The sequence below is a fragment of the Saccopteryx leptura genome, chromosome 6 (assembly GCF_036850995.1).
Source record: "Saccopteryx leptura isolate mSacLep1 chromosome 6, mSacLep1_pri_phased_curated, whole genome shotgun sequence".
NCBI lineage: Eukaryota > Metazoa > Chordata > Mammalia > Chiroptera > Emballonuridae > Saccopteryx > Saccopteryx leptura.
In genome coordinates, this window is record NC_089508.1 from 172013087 (window position 1) to 172037833 (window position 24747).

At 53.1% G+C, this 24747-nt stretch overlaps 1 protein-coding gene across 6 annotated transcripts in view; it reads left to right on the top strand.

The window, feature by feature from the left end:
• Positions 1-24747, top strand: part of NDST1 (N-deacetylase and N-sulfotransferase 1) — an 83076-nt gene that overhangs the window by 53440 nt on the left and 4889 nt on the right. For all 6 annotated transcript variants that reach the window (XM_066343099.1, XM_066343097.1, XM_066343098.1 and 3 more), the window contains 13 exons: positions 45-941; positions 6410-6904; positions 9605-9692; positions 10761-10915; positions 11555-11740; positions 13363-13491; positions 14745-14927; positions 15870-15966; positions 17173-17296; positions 19107-19281; positions 21218-21388; positions 21971-22080; positions 23753-23855. In XM_066343099.1, the coding sequence (XP_066199196.1) occupies positions 429-941; positions 6410-6904; positions 9605-9692; positions 10761-10915; positions 11555-11740; positions 13363-13491; positions 14745-14927; positions 15870-15966; positions 17173-17296; positions 19107-19281; positions 21218-21388; positions 21971-22080; positions 23753-23855 (2529 nt within the window). In that variant the 5' untranslated portion in view covers positions 45-428. The remainder of the gene's footprint in view (positions 1-44; positions 942-6409; positions 6905-9604; positions 9693-10760; positions 10916-11554; positions 11741-13362; positions 13492-14744; positions 14928-15869; positions 15967-17172; positions 17297-19106; positions 19282-21217; positions 21389-21970; positions 22081-23752; positions 23856-24747) is intronic.

Sequence of the window (24747 nt, forward strand, 5' to 3'; positions counted from 1 at the left end):
AAAGCCCACACTCTGACTCTTCACCTTCTGACTTCTCTCCACAGCCTCGGCCCCGGGGGCCCCACCAAGCCAGCGGCATGCGGCACCCCCGGGCCTGCCCAGCACCCTCCGGCCTGCTGCCTGGCACCCCCAGGAGGCCCTGACGCCCTGGGGCACTTCTGCTGTGCACAGGACCACGTGGGGGTTTGCCATGGTGACATAAAGGGGTGCGGAGGAAGGAAGGAGCACAACCAGCCTGCGGACTGCGCCCCTGGCTGGGAGGAAGGGCCGGCGGCCCGATCCTCCGCTCCCGCTGCCCACTGAGGGCCTTGCTTGCTGCGTGTCTGTGAATTTGTTGGTCAGTGGACAACTCCGGTGTCTCCTCCTGCGTGGGGCCTTGGGGGCCAGGGCAGGCTGGGCCTCCAGTGGCCGAGGTCTCGGGGACCAGGATGCCCGCCCTGGCGCGCCTACGCAGGCTGTGTCGGCACGTGTCCCCGCAGGCTGTCCTTTTCCTGCTGTTCGTCTTCTGCCTGTTCAGCGTTTTTGTCTCCGCCTACTACCTGTATGGCTGGAAGCGGGGCCTGGAGCCCTCGGCGGACGCCCCCGAGCCTGACTGTGGAGACCCGCCGCCTGTGGCCCCCAGTCGCCTGCTACCGCTCAAGCCCGTGCAGGCGGCCGCCCCTTCCCGCACGGACCCACTGGTGCTGGTGTTCGTGGAGAGCCTCTACTCCCAGCTGGGCCAGGAGGTGGTGGCCATCCTGGAGTCCAGCCGCTTTAAGTACCGCACAGAGATTGCACCGGGCAAGGGGGATATGCCCACGCTCACCGACAAGGGCCGTGGCCGCTTTGCCCTCATCATCTATGAGAACATCCTCAAATACGTCAACCTGGACGCCTGGAACCGGGAGCTGCTGGACAAGTACTGTGTGGCCTACGGCGTGGGCATCATCGGCTTCTTCAAGGTACGCAGGGAGCAGGGTCCCCAAGCAGTTACGAGCTCCAGCTGAGTTTGAATCCCATCTCCACTCGTTAGCTGAGTGCCTGACTTTTCTCATCTATAAAATGGGTATAATGGTAGTGTTTGCCTCCCAGGGCTTTTGTGGAGGTTCAATGGGCGAATGTATATTAAGCATTTGGAGCACACTGTGCCTGGTGCCTAGTAAGGGCTTTTTAAAGATTAGCTTTTATTAGGAGCGCATGGCGGGGGGATTGCTTTCTATGCGTGGGACTTGGCACCTAGCAGGTGCTCTCCTGAAGGAGGGCCTGGGAATGGGTGCGAGGTGGGAGAGCTATGCTCTGCTCGATTCCTCAAAACCTGTCATAGCAGTCTTCCGAAGGGTGGGTGTGTCGTCCCCCCATTTGGCAGATGGGTAAACCAAGGCTCAGTAGGGTTAATTTATGTATATGTGTCTGTGCAACCTATTAGTGAGAGAGTCGAGATTTGAACCCAGACCTAGACAGTCTGGGCTCTGGATCACAGGATCTTTCCCCTTGGCTCTGGTGGCATGTGGAATGTATGCACCTCGTGAATCAAATTCATTTTGCACTGGGAGGAAGAGGAGAAAGAAATCCCAGTGGGCAAGTGAGCTGCTCTGGGCTCTGTGGGGCACCCAGAGTGACTGCTGGGATCAGAGTCCTTGCTGAAAGTGTCGTGGAAGCTGTCCTTGGGGAGAGGGAGGTTGGGGACAGCTGATGGGACATTCAGAGGCTCTGGCCAAAGAACTCTGACCTGCCAGGTGAAAGCAAGCACTGGTTGGGACTCTAGTTGGGTGCATGTGTTCCTTAATTCAGCAAATATTGACTGAGCACTTAGTATGTTCCAGGCCCTGTGCTAGGTGCTGGGGACACAGTGGTGATCAAAACGTGCCAAGTCCCTGCTTTCATGCAGCTGACATTTCAGCACCGTGGGGTAAGGTGGGTGACAGACAGTGAACCAATAAACATACCGTGTGGCATTTGGTGATAATTTCAAAAAGAAATAAAGCAGGGCAAGGGCATGGGGGCGATGGGTGTGGTGGTTGAGGCTGTTTTTGAAAGAATGGCCAGGGGAGTCGTCCTCGATAAGGTGATTGGAAGGAAGGGGTGTGTGGCTCTGTGTCTCCGGCCTTCCAGGCAGAGGGGGAGGTAAGTGCATACGTCCTGAAGCAGGTTCTTGCTTGGTGTGAGCAGGGAAGGGAGCAGGAGGTGGCTCGGGAGTGGCCCGTGTCCACTGGCAGATGACCGTTTGTCCCCAGGTTCTCGTGGGCAGCGCTGGGCACTGGCCCTGTGCTGGGCGGGTTTCCCACGGTGTGTTCTTTCATGCGTTAATGCCGCAGGACGCTCTGCCACTAAGAAAGGTTTCTGTGGGCCAGGGAAGTGGAGGCCCTTAGAAGTCCTGCTGCAGAGCACCCTGGTGAGATTCGCTCCCCGACTGGCTTGATCACAAACCCTTTACCTCGCAGAGCACCTTCTGGGAAACGCTGACCTGGTTTATGGCTTTATAATGGCAGAAAGTCAGGCTGTCTTCATTGTCTGTTTCTTCTTTCTTTGCTCCTGGACTCTTTTCCCTCTCCTGCCCTGAGCTTCATTAAGATTGAGTCGGAGCCCCAGGCCTGAAAAAGGCAGGAATGGCTGACGGTATTGAGTGCTCACCCAGAGCCACACCCTGTCCTATATGCCTCATGTGACTAACTCATCGAACACTCACAAGCCACCTTCCAAGCCAGGTAGTTGCTATCCTGATTTAAGAAAGAAGGAAATCAAGGCAAAGAGGGGTAAAGAAATATGCCCACACTCACACCTCCAACAAGTACAGATCTAGGGTTTGAACCCAGGCGTCTAGCTCTAAGGCCTGAGCCTTAACCATCGTGTGATGAGTCCAGGAACCTCAGACACTTTATACAGTAGAATTTGCATCAGAGGCCACATCCAGTGTGCAGAGCTCCCAGTCTCTGGAGAGCAGGCAGTGGGCTGCAGTCACTGGGCACAGTTGGTACAACTAAGAACTTTGATCCCATCTAGCCCCAATTCCTTGTTCTACAGGTGAACCTGGGGCCCTGGGAGGAGCAGGGACATCCTCAGTCCCACTGTGGGTGGGCTCAGTGGCAATTCCAAGTCTTCATGCTCTTCCTACCCTGTTGCATAAGATGAGACCCCGACTTAGTTTTGAGCAGAGGCTGGTGACTTTGGGGTTGGCCAAACAATGCTGGTTGTGGACCCCAGGGATCTGGAGACTCATCTTCCTGTTCCCATTTGTGCTAGATTCTTAGGTCAGTGTAAGAGCAGGGACAGAAACGCACAGACCCTGTTTAGATCTTTCTGTCCCTTAAAAGCAGAGTGACCCTACACTGGGTACTACTCAAGCTATCTGTAAAGTGGGACCAATCACAGCTCCTGTCTCACTGGGTCATGTTGAAGATAAAGCAACACAGGGGGTGGGAACCACTAGCCCAGAACCTGGTACCCGGAGCCACCCAATAAGTGGCAGCTGTCACACTTTTGTCATCTCTATGTCCAGCAAACAACTGGTGGTAGCACTTAAGTCTTGTAATTTATGTGAGGTCCTTAAGGGTGGGAGCAGGTCTTCATCAGTAGCCCCCATTCCAGGGATTGATAAGGGCTTCTTGACCTCTATTTTGCACTTACTATGTGCCAGACAGTGAGCTCATTGCTTCTAAATCAGCCACAGGTGAGCATGTCAGAGTAAGCTGACTTGAGGCCCAGAGAGGACCCATGGGTCCCAAAGTCATCATCTAGTCACTAAGTCTGTCCTGGGCTCCCCAGCGCACCAATCAGGGCTTCCTTCTTCTCCCTGGATGACCCCACTGGAAGACTCGGTGTCTCCTGGGTGTCTTGAGTGCTGAGGAGCAGGGGGTTCTCCTGCGGTGTGGGGCCTGCCTGGAGGCTCAGCGTCTGATGCTGTGGCTTACTCCCCACTCCCTTCCCCAGCTGGCTCCTTTCATTGCCGCCTGGAGTGGACAGTCAGCAACTTGGCTTTTTCCCTTCTTCAGTGTGTCCCAGCTGGGCAGCTGTCTGAGCTGCCAGCGCTTGGCAGTCAGCTCAGGGTCGGGGCTTTGAAATGGGATCCCCCAGTGCCTGTGGTTCAGCGTGACCTCCCGGGCCATAGCAGGTGATGGACAGGGCCTGAAATGTCGCTGGCTTTGCAGTTCTGTTCGACCAGTGCTGGCTTAGGGCTTGTGAGGAAGCCTGGGGCTGGGGGAGGTGGCCTCCCAGGACGGGCACGCTGCGTTGTGGCTGGCATGGGACAGAGAGGGGAGTTGGCAGGTACTCCTGGTAACTGATACCATCAAATGCGGCTCCTTATCTCGGTTTACAAGGCCAGGGCCCTGCGGAGCCTTTGTGGAAATTAGAAAAAAGCACTCCTGCCTGGAGGAGATAGTAAAAGGCACCCTCTGGGCAGGTGCTGCTCCACGCTGGGCACAGCTGAGCGCCCCTGTGCGGTGCTCACCTGGCCAGCTCTCAGGCCGCCCCTGCACCACCCTGCCTCCCTCCCTAGCCTCTTTTGGTGCCCTTTGTCCACTGTTGATTTGCCCCACCCCACTCATTCTCCACCCAGCAGCCAGATGGGACTTTTTAAAATGCAAATTGAACCTGTCAGCCCTCTGTTCAAAATCCTTTGATGGAGTCTTTGATGGCTTCCCACAGCCACTTCCAGCCTGTAGGGCCTGCAGGTCTGGCCCCAGCTGACCTCTCTTTCTCATCTCTTCTCCTCTCTTGATCACGCTATTGGCCTTTTGCTATTCCTTGACTGTGCTGAGCCCTCTCCTACCCTCAGGGCCTTAGCACTTGCTCTCCTTTGAACTTGGCCTCTCCATCTCCTCTACTTGATGCTTACTCATTCTTTAGTAAGTCCCTTTCTCCAGGAAGCCTTTCCTGAACCGGTTTACTATACCCAGTGATCTAGTGTTTTAGAACTATCAACCTCCTCTGGGTAACCTGTGCCTCATTGAAGTTTTATGTTTATCTCTGCAGTTTTCATTGCTGTCTCTCTTCCTTGTTCAACTTTAAGGTTCATGAGGGCAAGGACCCAGCCTAGGTAAGATGTGCTATAGCTGAGGCTTTAACATGATCCCAGGGAGGCCAGTGCAGAGAAAGGGTATATACGTTGGGTTTTGAAGGATGAGCAGAAGTTTGCCAGGCCAAGAAGACAGAGTGGAACTGACACAAGGACAAGGACAAATTGTACCATATCCAGAGGCAGGTGGCTGGGAGCCTAGGAAAGAGGAGAAGCAGGGCTGAGGGTGCTGGGTGCAGGTCTCCAGAGAGCTGGGCAGTGGGAGACCCCGGAAGGAGAAGGGAGGTTTGGGGAGCTGGATTCCTGTGAAGGGTGCTGGGGGCATGTGGAGGTTGGGAATGCAGTAAGGTGGTGTCTTTGTTCCGGCACCCCAGTAGATACCTCCTCTTTGGTCTCGTCTACACTGGCATCACCTCAGATTTCTCCTGAAGAAAAGTTTAGTGGCAAAAGCAGTTTGGAAACCCCAGGAAACAGAGCCAGGTGGCCAGGTGTGTGGGCTCCAGGACTAGACCGCCTGGCTGCAGACTCTGGCTCCTCCTGTCAGCCACGTGACTGAGGGCCACGCTCTCTGACCTGTGGTGGCGCAGTGGATAAAGCGTTGACCTGGAACGCTGAAGTCACCGGTTCAAAGCCCTGGGCTTGCCTGGTCAAGGCACATATGGGAGTTGATGCTTCCTGCTCCTCCCCCCTTTCTCTCTCTCTCTCTCTCTCTCTCTCTCTCTCTCTCTCTCTCACACACTCTAACTCTCCTCTCTAAAATGAATAAGTAAATAAAAATTTAAAAAAAAAAACCTCTCAGTTTCCTCACCTGGGAGATAGGGCAACAAAGGAGCCTTCCTGCTGAGGCAGGTGTGAGGGCTGCATGAGCAGTCGTGATGCCGCTAGCCCTGTTCTGAGCACTTTGTCGACCTTATGCTCAGCCTTCTCCACCACCCCTGGAGGTATTTAAAACGTTCTCAGCCACATCATACAGCAGAGGGAACTGAGGTTACATAACTGGCCCAGGGCCAGGAAGTCTGGTGGCAGAGTCCATACTGTCAGCTGCTGGGCCTTTCTCTGGTGGTCTTAGGCAAGTTACCTAGCCTCTCTGGGCCTCATTCTCCTCATCTCTAAAATGAGAGTGATAGCAATGCCTCCACCACGGGGTCACTGAGGATTACCAGCACCCCCGCATGCAAAGTGCTGGAACCGGCGCCTGACTTTGGTAGGGACAGCATACGTGTTAGCTAGGATGTTACTGTGACAGAGGAAGCGGGGTTTGCATGGCCAGGTAGCACAGGGCCAGAGTGGTACAAGCCCTCGTGAAGGTTAGTGAACACTGTTGACATTACTGTGCTGCACACCTGAGGTTCGTGGTACCTCGGGTTCTGGATCTGATGGCTCTGTTTTCCCCTCCCTGCCTCGCCCCGGCTGCAGGCCAACGAGAACAGCCTGCTGAGTGCGCAGCTCAAAGGCTTCCCCCTGTTCCTGCACTCGAACCTGGGCCTGAAGGACTGCAGCATCAACCCCAGGTCGCCCCTGCTCTATGTGACGCGGCCCAGCGAGGTGGAGAAGGGCGTGCTGCCCGGCGAGGACTGGACCGTGTTCCAGTCCAACCACTCCACCTACGAGCCGGTGCTGCTGGCCAAGACGCGCTCGTCCGAGTCCATCCCGCACCTGGGCGCCGACGCCGGCCTGCACGCCGCGCTGCACGCCACCGTGGTGCAGGACCTGGGCCTCCACGACGGCATCCAGCGCGTGCTGTTCGGCAACAACCTCAGCTTCTGGCTGCACAAGCTCGTCTTCGTGGACGCCGTGGCCTTCCTCACCGGCAAGCGCCTCTCGCTGCCCTTGGACCGCTACATCCTGGTGGACATCGATGACATCTTCGTGGGCAAGGAGGGCACGCGCATGAAGGTGGACGACGTGAAGGTAGGGCCCAGGGCCCAGACCGGGGAGGGTGTGGTCGCCCCCCTTCAAACTGCCCTGTCCCTGGGCAGGACTCTGCTGTCCGCATCTCCCCTGTGCTCTTCTTAGTCCCTCTCTTTTGGGTGGTTTTATTAATTGCCTTATTTGAAGCCAGTGTCATTTAAAATTATATTGAAGTACTGACTAGAGGAATTTTGCATCTGGAATATCTGTGGAGGAAGAGACCCAGTCACGGAGGCACAGATGGGAGCTGTGCAGAGTTGTTGACCCGCCTTTTAATCCAGACATGATTTTTAACGCTCAGAGATGTTTGTGTCAGTACCAGAACTCCTACAATTCTCTTAAAACAAGAACTAGAGCTTGAATTATACACAAGGCATATTTCAACCGAGGTCTGTGTAGATAGTGGAATGCGTGTGTTTAATTTGAAATGTGTTTACCAAACTAAGCTCTGCGCACAAGCATTTTGCAAACCCAGGAAGTTTTGCACGTGGCTCAGGACTACAGAGAAGCCTGCAAATTAAGACCATTAATAAGATAGTTTTCATCTCCTTGCTATTTTACTCTGTTATTTGCAAAGAGAAGGCCCTCACCAGGGCAAATGGGGAAATCAGTATCTGTTGCCATAAATAGAAGGCTACCATAACAATAGCTCCAGTGGAAACAAAGCCGGGATTAAACTCTGCAGATACTGCTGCCTCCAGCAGCCTGTCCGCTCTTCGGCCGGATTAGCAAGTGTCAGAGACATATTAGCACCAAACCAAGACTTCCTTTTGATGTTAGGAGGCGGATTGGAAAAGAGACATCCAAGAGAAATGCTTTTCTCCCTGAGTGACCCAGATTATCTGTGCTGTCACCATCCTGAGATAACTGTTGGGATTGGCCCTGGGACCTGGGGGGAAGGCTGGGGTGAGGTAGGGTGGGGTGGGCCTTGGTCAAGAGTCAATTCTCTACTGTTCTTCACACCTCCCTAGAAGGGCAGGGTGGATGGTGTTGGGGAGCAGGCACTGTCTCAGGAGTTAAGATTTGGGTTCAAGATCCAATTTGACCTTAACTGGGTGGCTTGGGCAAGTCCCTTCCCATTTCTGAGCCTCAGCTGTCAACTGACAAGTTGGAGTGGAGGGGAGGGTTTCAGGGTATTTTCTGCCATCCTAGGGTTTCACAGAGGTGCTGGGGTGAGGCGTGCGGGGGCGTGAGGGTGCATGTGCAGACCTCCGGCTCCAGTCTCCGGGGACAGGGCAGTGCTGCTTTGATCTTGACCAAGTGTGTTTCTTCCTGAGATGTCACCTAGGACAGGCTGCTGGTGGCTCAGCCGTGCTCTCGCCTGCTGTGACCTAGGTCATCGTTGCCGGCCCGAGGTTGACCCCTTGATGAAACCAGGCAGGCTCACCATGTCCCCCATGAACCCTGAAGCTGCCCTTCTTGGTTCTTTCCTTGCTCCAGTTTTTAGAGTGGGAGGAATGCTAACAGTTTGGGGCTGTTTCTGTAAGAGAATCCTAACAGCAGCACCCTCTGCTGTACGCTGTGCTCAGCACAGGCTGCAAAGCACATGGCCAGCCGGGGTCCCCTTTGCCTTAAATGTCCTTGTGAGTGAAAAAGGACAGAGGTGGGGTTTTTTCTATAATTCCCAAGCACAGGCCACAACTGAGCCTTTCTTTCAGAGACATGACTGTCGCTTCATTAACTGGCGCAGAACTGGCTGCACAGTGCGATTTAAATAATGACCAACAGCAGCCGCTTATTCAGGACTGGGCCAGGGCAGGCTCTGGGCTCGGGCCTCTTTGTGCGTCGCCTCATCTGCTCCTCACAGCAGCCCTGTGATGTGGGCGTTGTTGTAAGTCCCATTTTACAGAGCAGGGCACTGAGGCCCAGCCGGAGCACACCTGTCCATCAGGCAGTGTGGTCGTGGTGAGATGCTGGCAGTGGTCCCAGGAGGGCCGGGACGTTGAGGCTGCAATGTGTTCGAATAGGGGTTTCTTAGCCGCCTTAAGCGTCATGCAAGGATATTTTTGAGTCTTAACCCCAGAGTACAACTGTACGTTTGTTTCAGAAGTGTCAACAACCCTTCATTGACTTGCAAAGCACTGGGTGTGCCCTGCATGGGAACACTGCATTGCTGGGCGCCCAGTGTGTGTTTGGAAAGGTCGTGGTCCTGTGACATCAGCCTTGCATCCACCTAGGAGGAGAAATCCTCCACATTAGACATGAGGCTTATAGTGGCGGTGACCAAAAACAGACATGACATACCACACCACCATTTTTCATCATTTACCAAATGTCAGGCAGTTTAATGTGCAATATCATTTAGTTCTCAGAGCCCCATGAGGAAGGTGATGTTATCCCTATTTCACTCTTGGGGAAAGTGAGGCCTAGAGAGGTTACGAAGCTTTCTCAAGGACACGCAGAGCCAGGCTGGAGTCTAGGACTTCTCTCGCCAGAAGCCCGGTGTAGGTTGTCACATAGGACTGGCTTCATGGGGATGGGACCCGTGCAGCCACTCAGGGCCCGTGCCAGGTGTAACCCCTGCTGTTGGCTTTCTGGCACCCTTAACTTCTGAGCAGAAGTCCCATGTTTTCCTCTTTCACCAGGCCCTGCACTCTTTTTAGCGGGGCCTGCAGCAGCAAGGCACTTCCAGGCCCCGGCGGGTGGAGCGGAGCTCCTGGCTCTGTCCTCATCCCTGCTCTTCTCCTCTGCCCGCCTCAGGCCCTGTTTGATACACAGAACGAACTACGCACACACATCCCAAACTTCACCTTCAACCTGGGCTACTCAGGGAAATTCTTCCACACAGGTAAGCGGGCCTGGCTGTACCCGATGAGCACCTTCCAGGTGGTCTGATGGGCCACGTTAGGGGCACATTTGGTCCCTGTTGCCCACCCCTCTGCCCTCCAACCAGCAGCTCACAGAACAGTCATAGCCCCAGGCAGAGGCCATTTCGGGGTGGCGACAGCACAGCGAGGCCCCCCAGCCCCCACGCCTTCAGACTGTGCTGTCCTGGCGAACTGTCTTCTGTCACTCCCTCACGCCCACCTTTTAAAATGATTGGAACTATTTCTGCTTAAAAATGTAATTTAACTTGAAAAATTATAGAAGTATATAACACAGAAAGTGAAAAAGTCCTATAATTGTACCCACTCTGGACGTGAGCACCATTATTTTCAAGCCCTAAGTGTTGAGGTTGAGGGCCTGGGCTGTCTGGTTCATGCCTTCCTTCCTCTGTTGGGCTTATCAACATTCCTCATGTTCTGCCCCTTCAGGGCCTGGGTCAGAGGTCAGGTGACACCTGAGTGTCACCTGCAGTGAGCCTTTCCTCTGGCAGCCTTCTGCTTGAGCCACAGTGAGGGCAGCTTCTCTTGAATTCTAAGCAAAACTCTATTAGCCTGCAGTTCTGGGGGAGAAGTATCCAGCGTAGCTCCAAAGCCAAATAAGAGCCACCCTGGGTCGTCTCTCTGCCTTTCTGATATTCTCAGCCCTTAGCATATCAGAGGTGGTGGTAGCAGTACACACGAGACAGCATTAGACATCCTGTATACATGCAGAGAGCTTCCACAGATCAATAAGTAAAAGATGAATGATCCAATGAAAATAGGAATAGGATTGGAGCAGGCAGAAACCCTTGGGATCGTTGCCTCTGAACCCTGCATTGCAGAGAGCAGAAGGTCTTGGCCAAGGTCATAAATTGCATCAAAGCCAGGGCTCTGGCCTGGGGCTCTGTCTGCTCCTGTGCTGTAGCTCAGGCAGCTGTCCCTCTTAGGGGAGGGGGCGTGGCCATTGCTCCCTCCGGTCCCTGCGCACCCGCCCCGGTTGGAGGACCTTGTGACGGGAGGGCGGGGCTGAGCTGCTTGTGCTTGGGCGGCAGGTACTGATGCCGAGGACGCTGGGGACGACCTGCTGCTGTCCTATGTGAAGGAGTTCTGGTGGTTCCCCCACATGTGGAGCCACATGCAGCCCCACCTGTTCCACAACCAGTCTGTGCTGGCTGAGCAGATGGCCCTGAACAAGAAGTTCGCTGTCGTGAGTAAGATTCCCTACGGGCCAGAGCCGGGCGGGCTAGGGCTGGGCTCGGGGTCCGACTGCGGACCTCTGGCTGCTTTCTCAGTTCAGTCTGATGGCTTTTTAGTAACATCTTTGTAGCCACTGTCTCATGGAAGCCTCACAGAGACCCCAAGAGGTATCGCTAGCCTCACTTTTAGACAAGAAACCAAAGCTCAGGGAGGCCACACCAGCTAATGAGAGCCAGGACTTAACCCAGGCCTGTTTGTGTCCTGAGCCCAAGTTCCTCTCTTCCGGCTAGAATGGGAGGCTCGGGAAGGCTGGAGGGGTGCTCAGCCGGAGGGAACGGGGTCTGGTGGTGGCTCAGCGTGGGCCCACCAACCAACCTGCGGCCAGGGAGGCAGGAAAAGCCCTGCCTTGTCCCTCACTCCTGGGGGCTGGAGGGCATGAACTGGTCTGAGAGTTAGTTCCTCACTTGGAGACTCTGAGCACATGCTCTTCCCTGCCAGGCCTCAGTTTCCCCATCTATACCACGAAAGCTTGGGCCCACTGCCCTGCTATTCTAGTCTCTGATTTCTCTCTCCCGTCCTGCAAAGGGGAAATAAGGCCCAGAGGGGATGGACCCCCACGCTCATTCTGCCCTGGCCCTCCTCTCCCCAGGAGCACGGAATTCCCACAGACATGGGGTACGCCGTGGCGCCGCACCACTCGGGCGTGTACCCTGTGCACGTGCAGCTGTACGAGGCCTGGAAGCAGGTGTGGAGCATCCGTGTGACCAGCACGGAGGAGTACCCCCACCTGAAGCCGGCCCGCTATCGCCGTGGCTTCATCCACAACGGCATCATGGTGAGCGGGCCCCTGGCAGCCGGGAGGCGGTGTGCACACACTGTCCCGGGAAACGTGGCCTTGGGGAGCCTGCTCGGGGTTTCAGGCCAGTTTCCGCTGCCCTCTCCGGCATCTGAGGCTCTCCACGCCCAGGAGGGCGAGCCGCCAGTATGCCCCTTTTATGAACTCCTTCTTAGCCATCGCGACAAGGGATGAACATTCTTTAAAGGGGCCTCTAGTGAGACCGAGGGACAGGCCTCTGTCTCTCATTTGTTTGCTTACTTAAATTCTTTTCATGAGCTTCGACAGTGTGCCTGACCCTGTTCTAAGCACTGGGGATATAGGAGTGCACAAACCCAACGGAGACAGGGAGACGGGACGCTCACAAATAAGGGATACATTGGTCAGATGGTGATAAATGCCCTGGAGAAAAATCAAGTAGGTCTGGGAGGTATGGAGTGTGTGGGAGGGGTGAGGAAAGCTAGTTTAAATAAGGGAGGACCTTCCTGGGAGTGAGCCTCGCTGCTGTATGAGGAAAAGCATTCAAGGCCGAGAAGACAGTGCACAGGCCCTGAGGCAGGCTTGTGCGGGGTGTGCAGGAGTCCGGTAGGGCTGGAGGAGATCTAACGAGGGGCAGGTGGTAGGGGAGGCCAGAGGGAGGATGGGCCAGATCATGCGCGAAGGGCAACGTAAGGTCAGTGGATGCACTTTAGCTTTTAGTTTGAGTTAGGAAGGATTTGAATGGAGTTATGTTAGCATCTTATTCATATTTTAAAGGGATTTCCATCATTTTAGCTGTGTGGAGCAGAGACTGTTGGGGACAAAGCGGGAGGCAGGAGATCAGTTAGGAGGCGACTGCAGCGTTTCAGACAAGAGGCGGTGGCGGCTTGGACCAGGGAGCGATGTTGGGACGTGGTCAGATTCCGGACTCTGAGCATTTCAGAGCCAGCAGGATCTGCTGATGAGTTGGATGTTGGGTGTGGGAAAGAGAGATTACTCAAAGATGATTCCATGGTTTTTGGCCTGTGCCACTGGAAGGATGAGTGGTTAGCTCAGATGGGGCAGCTGTGGGGAGGCCAGTTCATCCATTCATCCATCCGCCCACCCATCCACCCATCCACCCATCCACCCTCCCACCAACCCACCAACCTCCTTGGTACTAGGCATTCGAATTAACTCCCGGAGGAGGTGGTGACAACATAGGTGAGTTCTCTGGTCTCTTGGAGCCCATGAGAGGAGACAGATAATAAGAGTTAAACCAATGCATGACCAGGAGGACTACCAGACGGGTTCTCATGCTGACACAGGAGTTGCAGAGCATGACTAGGGAAACTGCTCCAGACAGGGTCAGTGACCCATGCTGTACAAACAGTCCAAGTATCCAGAAACATTACTAGCCCATCTACCTTACTTTTGGGTCTGCTCACCTCATTCAAAGAATGGCTATGAAGTTTGCAAAATGGCCAGGCCTGTGGGCTCACCTGGGAGAATGTCATGGGCTGTGGGTCTTTGTGGGAGAAGACCCCCAAGGGGGGGTTCGTGCTGTCACAACAGGAGGAGACACCCTGGCTGTTCTGAGGAAGGGTCCCCCCACCCCCATCTGTTCCTGAAGACGCCATAGCTCCTCTCTGCCCCACCCCCAGGTCCTCCCACGGCAGACCTGCGGCCTCTTCACGCACACCATCTTCTACAATGAGTACCCTGGTGGCTCCGGCGAGCTGGACAAGATCATCAATGGGGGCGAGCTCTTCCTCACCGTGCTCCTCAATCCTGTGAGTGCTCCACAGCCTGGTCTGTGGTGAGGAGAGCTTCAGACAGCCTGTCGGCCCCAAGCAGGCCTCCCGGGCCCGGGAGGAGCCGGGGTAGAGCAGGTGTGAGGACCGGGCATCAGGAAACCCCTTCTCCAGCCTTGGCTCTGTCCCTGCTGTGCAGCATCTCCTGGGCAGAGAATCTAAGCCATCTCCTTTCTCTGTTTATAGTCTTGCCCTTCAATATAATAGTGTTAGCATTTTAGACCATCTTCTCTTGCCAATCTTGGTATGTGTGTAAAAATGTGTGTGTGTGTATATATACACACACATATATATTATATTTACATACATATATATTAATATGCATAGTAAACTATTTATACATTAAACTATATATAATATCAATATATACAGTCTAAACTATTCACCTGAGCTTTCTGGGCCTGTTTCATTATCTGTAAAGTGGAAATAATCATTCATGTTTTAATATAGATACCAAGGCCCTGGCCAGTTAGCTCAGTGGTAGAGCGTTGGCCTGGCGTGCAAGGGGTCCCGGGTTCGATTCCCGGCCAGGGTACACAGGAGAAGCGCCCATCTACTTCTCCACCCCTCCCCCTCTCCTTCCTCTCTGTCTCTCTCTTCCCCTCCCGCAGCGAGGCTCCATTGGAGCAAAGATGGCCCGGGCGCTGGGGATGGCTCCTTGGCCTCTGCCCCAGGCGCTAGAGTGGCTCTGGTCGCAACAGAGCGACGCCCCTAAGGGGCAGAGCATCGCCCCCTGGTGGGCAGAGCGTCGCCCCCTGGTGGGCGTGCCGGGTGGATCCCGGTCGGGCGCATGCGGGAGTCTGTCTGACTGTCTCTCCCGGTTTCCAGCTTCAGAAAAATACAAAAAAAAAAAATATATATATATATATATATAGATATCAAGTATAGATGTTAAGTAGGTATCCAGTGGTGGTGGTATTTAGTTTTATGGGATAACTGAGTATTCCTTATGCACCCCCTCAAAAAAAATAAATAAAACAGAACACCCAAATAACCACACAGTAGGTCAGCTTCCCATTTCAGGGCTATAATAGTTGGTGGCCAGTCAGACCTACATTCACCTGGCTATGTCCCGCCCAAGGTCACACAGCAAGTTTCTTGATGGCCCCGATGAACCTTGGACTGGTTATCGAGTGGCCCTTCAAGCTGAAGCAAGACCGAAAGGTCAGAAGTGGGGTAAAGGTGGCTCAGAGGCTGACCAGCCCCTGCCTCCCACCCCCTCCCTGGAGCAGATCAGCATCTTCATGACGCACCTGTCCAACTACGGGAATGACCGCCTGGGCCTGTACACCTTCAAGCACCTGGTGCGCTTCCTGCACTCCTGGACCAACCTCCGGCTGCAGACGCTGCCCCCTGTGCAGCTGGCCCAGAAGTACTTCCAGATCTTCTCCGAGGAGAAGGACCCGCTCTGGCAGGTGGGTGGGTCGGGGGGACTTTGTCGCAGGAAGGGAATGCCCACTGCTCACAGGCGCACACTCCAGACATGGGCTCGGGGGCTCAGCCCTCACACCCTCAGGCTCACTCTGGAGTGTAAACTCAGGTGCACATTTGCTCATCAGCATGGGCACACTCACTTGTTCTCATGCACAGGTGTGCACACCTCCCACACAGACCTCCAGGCACGCACACTCATACACAGCCTCTAAAAAGAACAGCAGCACAAACCTTAAGTGAATATAATGCAAATGAAGTCTAGGAAGTGACTGCCCAGCCTGGCTTGACCTTTAGTCTTTTCTGCCTCCTCCCTGCAGCAGGCCCCAAGCCATGGGAGAGGAGACTCATGGGAGGGAGGGGAGCTGGGACCGTTCTGGGGGAAGTCTGTCCCTGGGGGCTGTCAAAAACTAGAAACAGAAGTTGGAATTAATGATGTGCTCAGAGTTCAGACTGTGGGTCCACAAACTTTGGCCCCTGGTCTATTTTTGTAAATAGAGTTTTCCTGGGACTCGGCCACGCCCATTCTTGTCTGTCTTATCTGTGGCTGATTTCATGCCACAAGAGTGGAGACAAGTATTGCGACAGAGACCAGATAGTCCCCAAGTCTAAAATATTTACTAAACATTTCAGAAGATTAACTAAACTTTATAGTAAAAGTTTTTGACCCCTGGTTGAGACACATCTCAGGCATTTGACTTAAACAGGCGCTGTGAATTCCTGTTACATGCCAAACACTAGGCAGAGCGTTTTGCTAGGACTGACCAGAAATGGTTCCTGCCTGCCCCAGTGTCCCGAGGTGGGGATGTGACAAGGACATATGTAGTAAAGCCTGTCAGGGCTGTAAGAGCCACAAATCCTTGTGTGACGGGAGTCAATTCATTGGATTCTTGGACCCCCTAACACCTTTTCCACTGTTGTTGTAGGACCCCTGCGAGGACAAACGTCACAAAGACATCTGGTCCAAGGAGAAGACCTGTGACCGCTTCCCCAAACTCCTCATCATTGGCCCCCAGAAAACAGGCAGGTCTTTGCAGCCTTGATCAGACTGCCCTACCATCTACTGTCTCAAGCACAGAATTTTAGGGGCTACCTTGCCCTGATATCAGTCCCCAATAACCTGCCCGCTCCTTCCTGGGAAGCAGGAGTAAAGTTGGGGTGAACGTGAATTGCCTGTCAGGGTGGAGGATGGGCATGGAGTTCTGAACCACAGCCTCAGGGAGTTCTCCCTGTGCTAGGAATCTCTGAATACCGGCAGAGAAGCCCAGATCAGCTGCTCAGCAAGTTCAAGCAGTGCCAGGCAAAACTGGTTCAGAGCAAAGAGGACTGCAATCAGTTAATCATGTGATCAGTTAGTCATGTCTGCCAGAGGTGCAGGAGGGAGAGGTGCTGATATGATAGCTAAGTATTTGTCATCCGTACTATAAAGCACAAACATGTACTGTCGTTTTACAGTAAAAAACTCAAGGCCCAGAGAAGTTAAGTCATTTCCTCTAACACATTCAGTTAGGAAATAGCAGATTGAGCTCTTGAACCCTGGTCTCTGTGACCCCAAAATGCACACTCTTAATCACCAAAGTCTAAAGTCTCCTTCCCTGCTGGAGTCTCTCATTATAGTATGTTAACCACAGGCTCACACACAAGAAAGGTATACACTCTCTGAAGGAGGGTAGGGTAGGTCCTGTGCTGTCACATAGGGGTGGGGGTTTGAGTGAGGGCACCTAGAAGAAAAGGCATCTGGGCCAGATTTCTTAGCCCTTCAAGAATTTCACATCAACAGACTGGAGGGTCTGGAGCTCCCTTTTCTCTGAGCTCCTGTTTGAGTGCCAGAGAGAACAGAGGCCCTCAGCTGCAAGGGCTCAGCATAAACCGTCTAGTTTTGGGAATGAGGAGACTGTAATGAATTGGATGTGGCTGCTGGAGTACAGTGGTGAGAAGGATTTTGAGGCCAAGTCCTCGCATAGTGATGAAGAGTGCTGTGGTGGATTAGTGATGTCTGCAATGGGTGTAGGAGTTGAGGTACTCACATGCATGTCATGTATTTGCCATCCTGGGTTTAATATAATTCCTTCATTGTATAGATGTGGAAACTAAGGCCCAGAGAAGGGAAGGGACTTTTCCAGGATCTCACAGTGAATAATGGAGAGCTAGAACCAGAATCCAGGATTCCAGACTTCTTCTGTGTGTTGGGGGCCGGGCCCTGGTCTCAGCCTCCCTCCATCCCTGCAGGCACCACGGCCCTCTACCTGTTCCTGGGCATGCACCCAGACCTCAGCAGCAACTACCCCAGCTCAGAGACCTTTGAGGAGATCCAGTTTTTTAACGGCCACAACTATCACAAAGGCATCGACTGGTGAGTGGGTCTTTCTGTCCACAGGGGGACAGGAAGGCCATCGAAGAACCTGCCCAGGAGGAGATCTGCTATGGTCACAGCAGGAAACAGCTGGTGCTTGCTCACACACAGCTAAAGTTCCTGTAAACGGACAAAGAGCGGTGACCCTGGAGTCATGGCGTTGGAGCCTGTCAGATTGGACACTCAATGAGGAAGCTATTCTCCCTTCTGCACCGTTGCTCGGGGTCAACAGTGGCTGGGAGTCTGATTCCAGCTACTCCCTTGCTTGCACAGAAACATCCTGAGTCCCAGAGGAGGACGGGAACTTGTCCAAGGTCCCGAGAGCTGAGGACAGAGCAGGGACTAAAATCCAAGTGTTTCAACCCGAAAAATGGCCCTTCTCACTGTGTTTCTCGACCACAGAACCAAAGTGTTCTTGGGGGTCCTTCAGAGTCAGCTTGCTAGACTTCAGGGTGTCGGCTGGGGAGGTGGCTGACACTGCAGCTTCCACCAGGGGTCACCAGAGGTTAAGTCAGGGCTGGGGAGGGGGCTGCGTGGGGATGGTTTTATGTTCCAGCTTTTCAAATTGCATCTTTCTCTGTTATTTGTCTTTTCTTACATTATACATGTGTTGTTCTTGTTTATTATTTTTATGTCAGTGGTTTACCTGGCCATTCTTCCGGGTTTTTTGTTTGTATTTCTGTGTGTATTTCTCTTTCTTGTCTCTCATCTCTCTGTTTACTTACCTACACCTACCTACCTGTCTCTCTGTCCATATCTCTAATATGTTTACAACCTCTTATCTAAAACCCGTTGTGGCCAGATGTCTTATTGGAAGTCGGCATTTTTCCAATCGCAGAGAGCTAATGTGCTGTGACACCATATATTTAGCAACACCGTCAGCAGGGTCTGGGGCAGCACCCCATTAGCAAATACATCAATATGTCTGCGGCAAAGCATGTGAATGGCTGTGCTAAGTAAGATGAATAAGTCAGGTTTTGCTGCCAAATGGCTTTGCTGCAAACGTAGGGGGGAAGAAGCTTCTGTTTCCAGCACTTTCTCGGTTCGGGTATTACAGTGGATTGTGGACAGAAAGGTGCATTTTATGAATAAAGTGCAGAAAGAAAGGAGAGAGTGAAATTCCTCAACCTCATTCCCAAGATTTTGATTTTGTAGATATATGTAGGGTGGGCGCAGGGACCTCCCAAGTCCCCAGGTGGCTCTAATGAAGGGATCCCTGGGACCACCCTGGAGAACCCTGCCCCAGGATAGAGTGGGAACCCTACACCTTAACTAGGGTGGGCATCGTGGGCTTTGGTTCCACAAACCCCTGAAAATGTACCTCTATTTTGCATCCATAGGTGCCCCTGGTGGTGGGAGGGGGGTCTGGAGTGTCCATTTAGTTTTCTGAGGGGGCCTCAGAACCACTGTAGATGGTCTGGAAGTACTGGTGTGGACGGTCATTCTGGGTAGGATAGGGGAAGTTCATGGGGAAAGCTGTCAGGCCGCTCCGAGTCCCAGCTCGCCCCCTAGAGGCAGTGAGAGGTAGGGCCTGTCAGTTTTACTCAGGGTACGTACTGTGTTTATTTAGGATGCAGACACAGCCCCTTCCCATGCTCGCACCTATATCCAACCCATCAGTCTTCAGATCCCCCCAGTGGCCCTTCCTCTAGAATCCCTGCCAGAAGCGAGTTCTTGCTTGGCTGGGAGCCACGTGCCCTGCTTGCTTGTAGAAGTTCAGCCCCCAGAGACCTTCACCCTCTGTGCTGTGTCCCTCAGGCCCCTCCCTCATGAATCTTGACTGTGAGCCCCATCTCTCGGCTTCCTGTAGGTACATGGAGTTCTTCCCCATCCCTTCCAACACCACCTCTGACTTCTACTTTGAGAAAAGCGCCAACTACTTTGATTCGGAAGTGGCGCCCCGGCGGGCAGCCGCCCTGTTGCCCAAAGCCAAGGTCCTGACCATCCTCATCAACCCAGCAGACCGGGCCTATTCCTGGTACCAGGTGAGCTGGGCTGGGGCAGGGCCTTGGGTGGGGACATGGGGCTTTGTCGGCCACTCAGCTGCTTATTCATTCAACAAATATATATTTACTAATCACCTATGATGTGCCCTAGCTAGGCTCCTGGGGTGTGGCGGTAGGTTCGAATAGAGTCCCATCTCCATAGTGCTTCTAGCCTGGTGGAGGAGACAGGCAGAAATCCTTGGTGAATCCCAGCCAACAGTTACTGCCTGAGACCTCCTAGCTTTGTCTGGGGTCCGGCCTCTGGTTCTGACACCAGTAAGAGGTGGCAGCTGGTTCTACTTTGATTTGGTGAATAGTGACCTGGGCTGATACTAACTGTGGCCGTCTGGACACTGGGTGGGGGCAGGGGCGGGATTCAGAGAAGGATGAGATACAGCACCTGCCATTCTTAGTGGAGGATACAAACTCCTGATCAGGTCAGGAAGTTGCCTGCAGTGCATCCATGCTGAGAAAATATGACTCCTCATCCTTACTTGACTATGTAAGAACTAGAAATTTCTTGAATTTCCATAGCCTGACTTAATTTCTTCTGTGCACCATTCTGGGCTAACAGAAGAGCTTGGACTCAGGCCTACTCAGGGATGTCCTCCCCTGCCCGCCACCTGCTAGGGGTTGGAGATACCTGATCTGCCAGCCAGTCCAGAAAGGCTTCCTCAGGCCACTTTGGGCAGCTCCCTGTCACCCTCTGAACCTGCTAGCCTGGGTGCTGTAGGTGGCTTTCTCCTCTCTGTGGCCTCCCTGTGTCCACAGTCCTGGCAGGGGGCTGGCTACAGACCCCCTTTGCTCTCTGGTCCCACAGACTTCTCCCCTTCCTCTGAGCTGGGTGTGCGGTCCTCAGTGGGAGTGTGGGGACATGTGAGGGGTACCCCTGCTCGGCAGGCCCCTGATCTCTGGCCTGGGAACTCTGCAGATACTGACAGCCCGTGGCATGATCTCACGTGGTTCAAACCTGGCTTTTCCCCCTTTTCAGTTCTGTCCCATCCCTCGTTCCTGGCCTGCTCAGGCAGTCATAACAAAATATCATAGACGGGTGTGTAAAGCAATAGAAATGTATTCTCATAGTTTTGGAGGCTAGAAGTCCAAGATCAAGGTGCCACCAGTACAGTTCTCGGTGAGAGTGCTCTCCCTGGCTTTTAGACAACCGCCACTGTGTCCTCACATGGTAGAGAGAGAAGAGAGTGTACTCTCTGGTGTCTCTTCTTAATAGGATGCTAATCCCATCATAAGGGCCCCACCCTCATGACCTCATATAAACCTCATCATCTCCCAAAGGTCTCATCTTAAATATTATCTTATTGGGGGGTTGGGCTTCAACGCATAAATTTGGGGAAGGGGCTAACATTCAGTCCATAACACTTTCTGATTTCTATAAAGAAATTCTAACACTGCCAGGCTGCGTCTTCAACAAAGAGTGCAAGCTTTGGGGTCAGGGCCTATAGCAGACGTTTGTGTCTGGCTGGTGTTTGAGAATATTGCATTGTTCTTATCGTATTGGTGAACCTTCTATATGTGACTACTGTCCCAGTTTTCCATTTATGGAGGAGATAGCGGGTTTTATTTTGAAATCACTGTATATGAATAAGAAAAATGAGTCGACGTAAAGAAAAGTATGTTGACATTGCCACACACAGGTGGTCTGTGGATATTGCAGAAATTATGGAGATGGTGTGCAAATTACCAACATTTGGAAACCCTGGTTTAGTCGAACTCACGTCTTGCAAAGATGAGGAAACTGGGGCTCAGAAGGGCCGGTGACGTGCCAGAGGTCAGTTGATGTGAAGCAGAGGCAGGGCTTGAACCCAGGGCTCCTTGTTTTAGCCCAGGGTCTTCTGGCTACTTCGTGGCTGCTCTCCCACCAAAGCGTTTCCCTTTGTACCTTCCGAGTAACACGCTGACGCCCTCCCCTTGCCTGCAGCACCAGCGAGCCCATGATGACCCAGTGGCCCTGAAGTACACCTTCCACGAGGTGATCACGGCTGGGCCCGACGCGTCCTCGAAGCTGCGCGCCCTCCAGAACCGCTGCCTGGTCCCCGGCTGGTACGCCACCCACATTGAGCGCTGGCTCAGCGCCTTTCATGCCAACCAGGTAGCTGCCTGTCCCTCCCCCTTGGGAGGGCGATCACAGCGCTGGCTTGCTCTGGTTAGCAGATAGCCTTGACTTCCCTTCCCCCAGTCACGGGGCCAGAGGAGCCATCTCGGGCGAGTTAGACCTTTGGGGTCTTCAGAGGTTTCAGTCTTGTTTATCCCAAGGTGAATGTGTGTCCCCTAAGGGGCCACAGATGGAGGGAGAGCCTGGTTGGAGAGGTAGGCAGGGCCAGATCACACGACACGTTTTAGGAAAACTTGGAGGACTTAGGCAGGAGAGTGACCTATGGGCCAGAAGCTTGGGGAGAGGCCAGAGAGGGACATTACAGAGATAGGAGGGGTAGGCAAGGTTTGGTGTTAGCTTATACTCTAGGACATCAGTCAGGGGACGCTAGCAGGGAACAGGGACTGAGACCACAGAGGACTGAAGTCTGGGGGCACCTGCCATTCAAAGGAGAAAACATGCTCCAGAGCACAGGGACCCTGGTTTGTCACCACGGCTACTGCCCCAGAAAACAGGGGCCCTTTGCCACTGGAGTGGAAGCAGGTTCAGATCACCCTTTTCCCTTTCCTGTTTTTCTAGATTCTGGTCTTGGATGGCAAACTGCTGCGAACAGAACCTGCCAAAGTGATGGACACAGTGCAGAAGTTCCTCGGGGTGACCAGCACCATCGACTACCACAAAACCTTGGCGTGAGTGTTGCCTTGGCCTTTAAACGGGGATTTCCTGAGCAGGCACCTGGGTCCAAACACCAAAGGCTTGAATGATTATGGAAGAGACACAGGTTAATTAGCATCAAGTGTGAGGAAGGATGAATGTCCTTGATGGTAGTTTTTGAGAAAAGCTAATGTTAATATAACTTGAGTCATATTTTTAAAGGTAGTGATTCAAGAAAAAGGAGGTGATAAATCTTTTCTACTCTGGTTGGTCCCACTCCTGAGGTGTTCTTTTCAGTCTGGGTTGAACATTTTCAGAGTGTTTTATCTAAGTCAGAACAATAGTGAGCAGCCCCATTTCCCTCAAGGGCTTCTTAGTATTAGATTATGACTTAAATATAATTTCAGGAAAAGGAAACTACAAATATTGTTAATGGCTAATAATCCCCGTCATCCAGAACCCAGTGCGAGTTCTGAAGAACTTGCTGACAGCGCCCTTCCCGGCTGAGTCAGTGGCAGCTCGTGCTGCAGGGCTCGTGGCTGCGTCACAGACGAGTGGCACACTCAGCTGGGTGATGGGGTCTCGGGAAGGAGAAAGAAAGCCGCCCCTCCTAGCTACCTTCTTAGGGAAGTCTCACAAGACAGAACGTTCCCTTCTGTCTCGGAAGTGGAACGTGGGCAAGTGCAGTCTGTCCTTCGCTTTGAGGCAGAAAGGAGAGGCGGCTAAGGGTGTGAGCTGGGACAGTGGAGATGCTGGGACCCCAGATCCATGGCTTCCTTAGCTGTGTGACCTTGAAAACATGTCTTAGCTCCTTCAAGCCTCACTTTTCTCACCTGCAAGCTGGGGATAAGGTAATAAATTATATGTCCCTGAGGTTCACTGTGTTGAATGAAAGCATGCACGTGGCGTTCTAAGCTCAGTGCCTGGCACAGAGTAAGGCTGAATAAATATAGCTGCTATCATCACCATCATCATCATCATCATCATCATCATCATCATCACCATCACCATCGCCATCACCATTATCTATGCTGACCCTGGCGCCCATTCACAACGCCCTATTTCCATCACCTGCCAAATGTGACTTGTGTCCCTGCTGTCCTCGTGCCCACGAATCTTCTAATGGTTCCTGATCTGGGGCTGAATTCTGATGCCAGTTTGCCTCCCCTCCTTGGGACAGCTTTAGATATCACCTCCCAAAAAATGCCCTTGAAGGCCCAGCATGACTTCAGATCCTGAAGGCAGCCTTGAGCTGTCATTTCTGAAATTTCCTCCGAAAAATGAAACGTGCCAGATGGTGGCTCGCACGCTGTGAGCCTCCCCTTCTCTCGGCTGCCAGCTCCAGCCCCACCGGCGATCCATAACATGAACACACCCCGCCTTCACTTTCCGGAAACCTCTCCTGAGCGTTCTCCAACCCGGGGGTGAGCAGCACTTTTATGAAGCATTGCGTCATCTGCCATTGTATTTCAGCATGTCCATCACTGGAAGAAGAGGCAGGCGGGCTTAGTGGAGTCAGGGACAAAACATGGGCCGAAGGATGCAAGTATCAGCCCCCCACAATCTGTGGGTTCCAGAGTGCGCACAGGGGAGTGGAGTCTGTAGTCTCCTGGGCTCTGCCCTTCCTGGGGTCTGTGAACATCGCCTTATAGCGGGAAGGATGTGTGCCAGGCCAGCTCCCACCCACAGGCTTTCCTACCTCCACAGGTTCGATCCAAAGAAAGGATTTTGGTGTCAACTGCTCGAAGGAGGAAAAACCAAGTGTCTGGGCAAAAGCAAGGGCCGGAAATACCCAGAGATGGACTTGGATGTAAGTGGACACACTTTCTGCAGCAGCTGGGTAATGGATGGGGTCGCTGTAACTGGAAGGAGCCTTCTCCCCTGCTCTCTACACCCAGCACATTACATTAATGGCCTTAGCACTTTTTGGATGGCCGTTTATTCTTTTTTTTTTTCTTTTCCTGAAGTTGGAAACGGGGAGGCAGCCAGACAGACTCCTGCATGTGCCCGACCGGGATCCACCCGGCTTGCCCACCAGGGGGTGATGCTCTGCCCATCTGGGGCTTTGCTCTACTGCAACCAGAGCCATTCTAGCACCTGAGGCAGAGGCCATAGAGCCATCTCCAGTGCCTGGGCCATCCTTGCTCCAGTGGAGCCTTGGCTGCGGGAGGGGAAGAGAGAGACAGAGAGGAAGGAGAGGGGGAGGGGTGGAGAAGCAGATGGGCGCCTCTCCTGTGTGCCCTGGCCAGGAATCGAACCTGGGACTCCTGCACGCCAGGCTGACACTCTACCACTGAGCCAACCGGCCAGGGCCTTGTTTATTCTTTTTTTTAAAAAAAAATTGATTTGAGAGAGAGAAGAAGGGGGAGAGAGAAAGAAACATCAATTTGTTGTTCCACTTATTTATGCATTCATTGGTTGATTCCTGTCTGTGCCCTGGCCATACAAGGGAATCATACCTGTAATCTTGGCATATTGGGACACCACTCTAACCATTGGGACTTTTCTCTCTATCACAAGCATCTTGACCTTGTGTGCTATGTTTTGGTACACCTACTATGTAGGGGCTTCCTTTTGGAGGGTACAATTTTGAAAAAGATTGTGAATAAGTAATAGGCGTATGGGATGGTCCGAACAGAATGGTGGTTTTAAAGGGAAGGGGCCAGGACGTCAGTGGATCTGAGCTTCCCTTCCCGTTACAG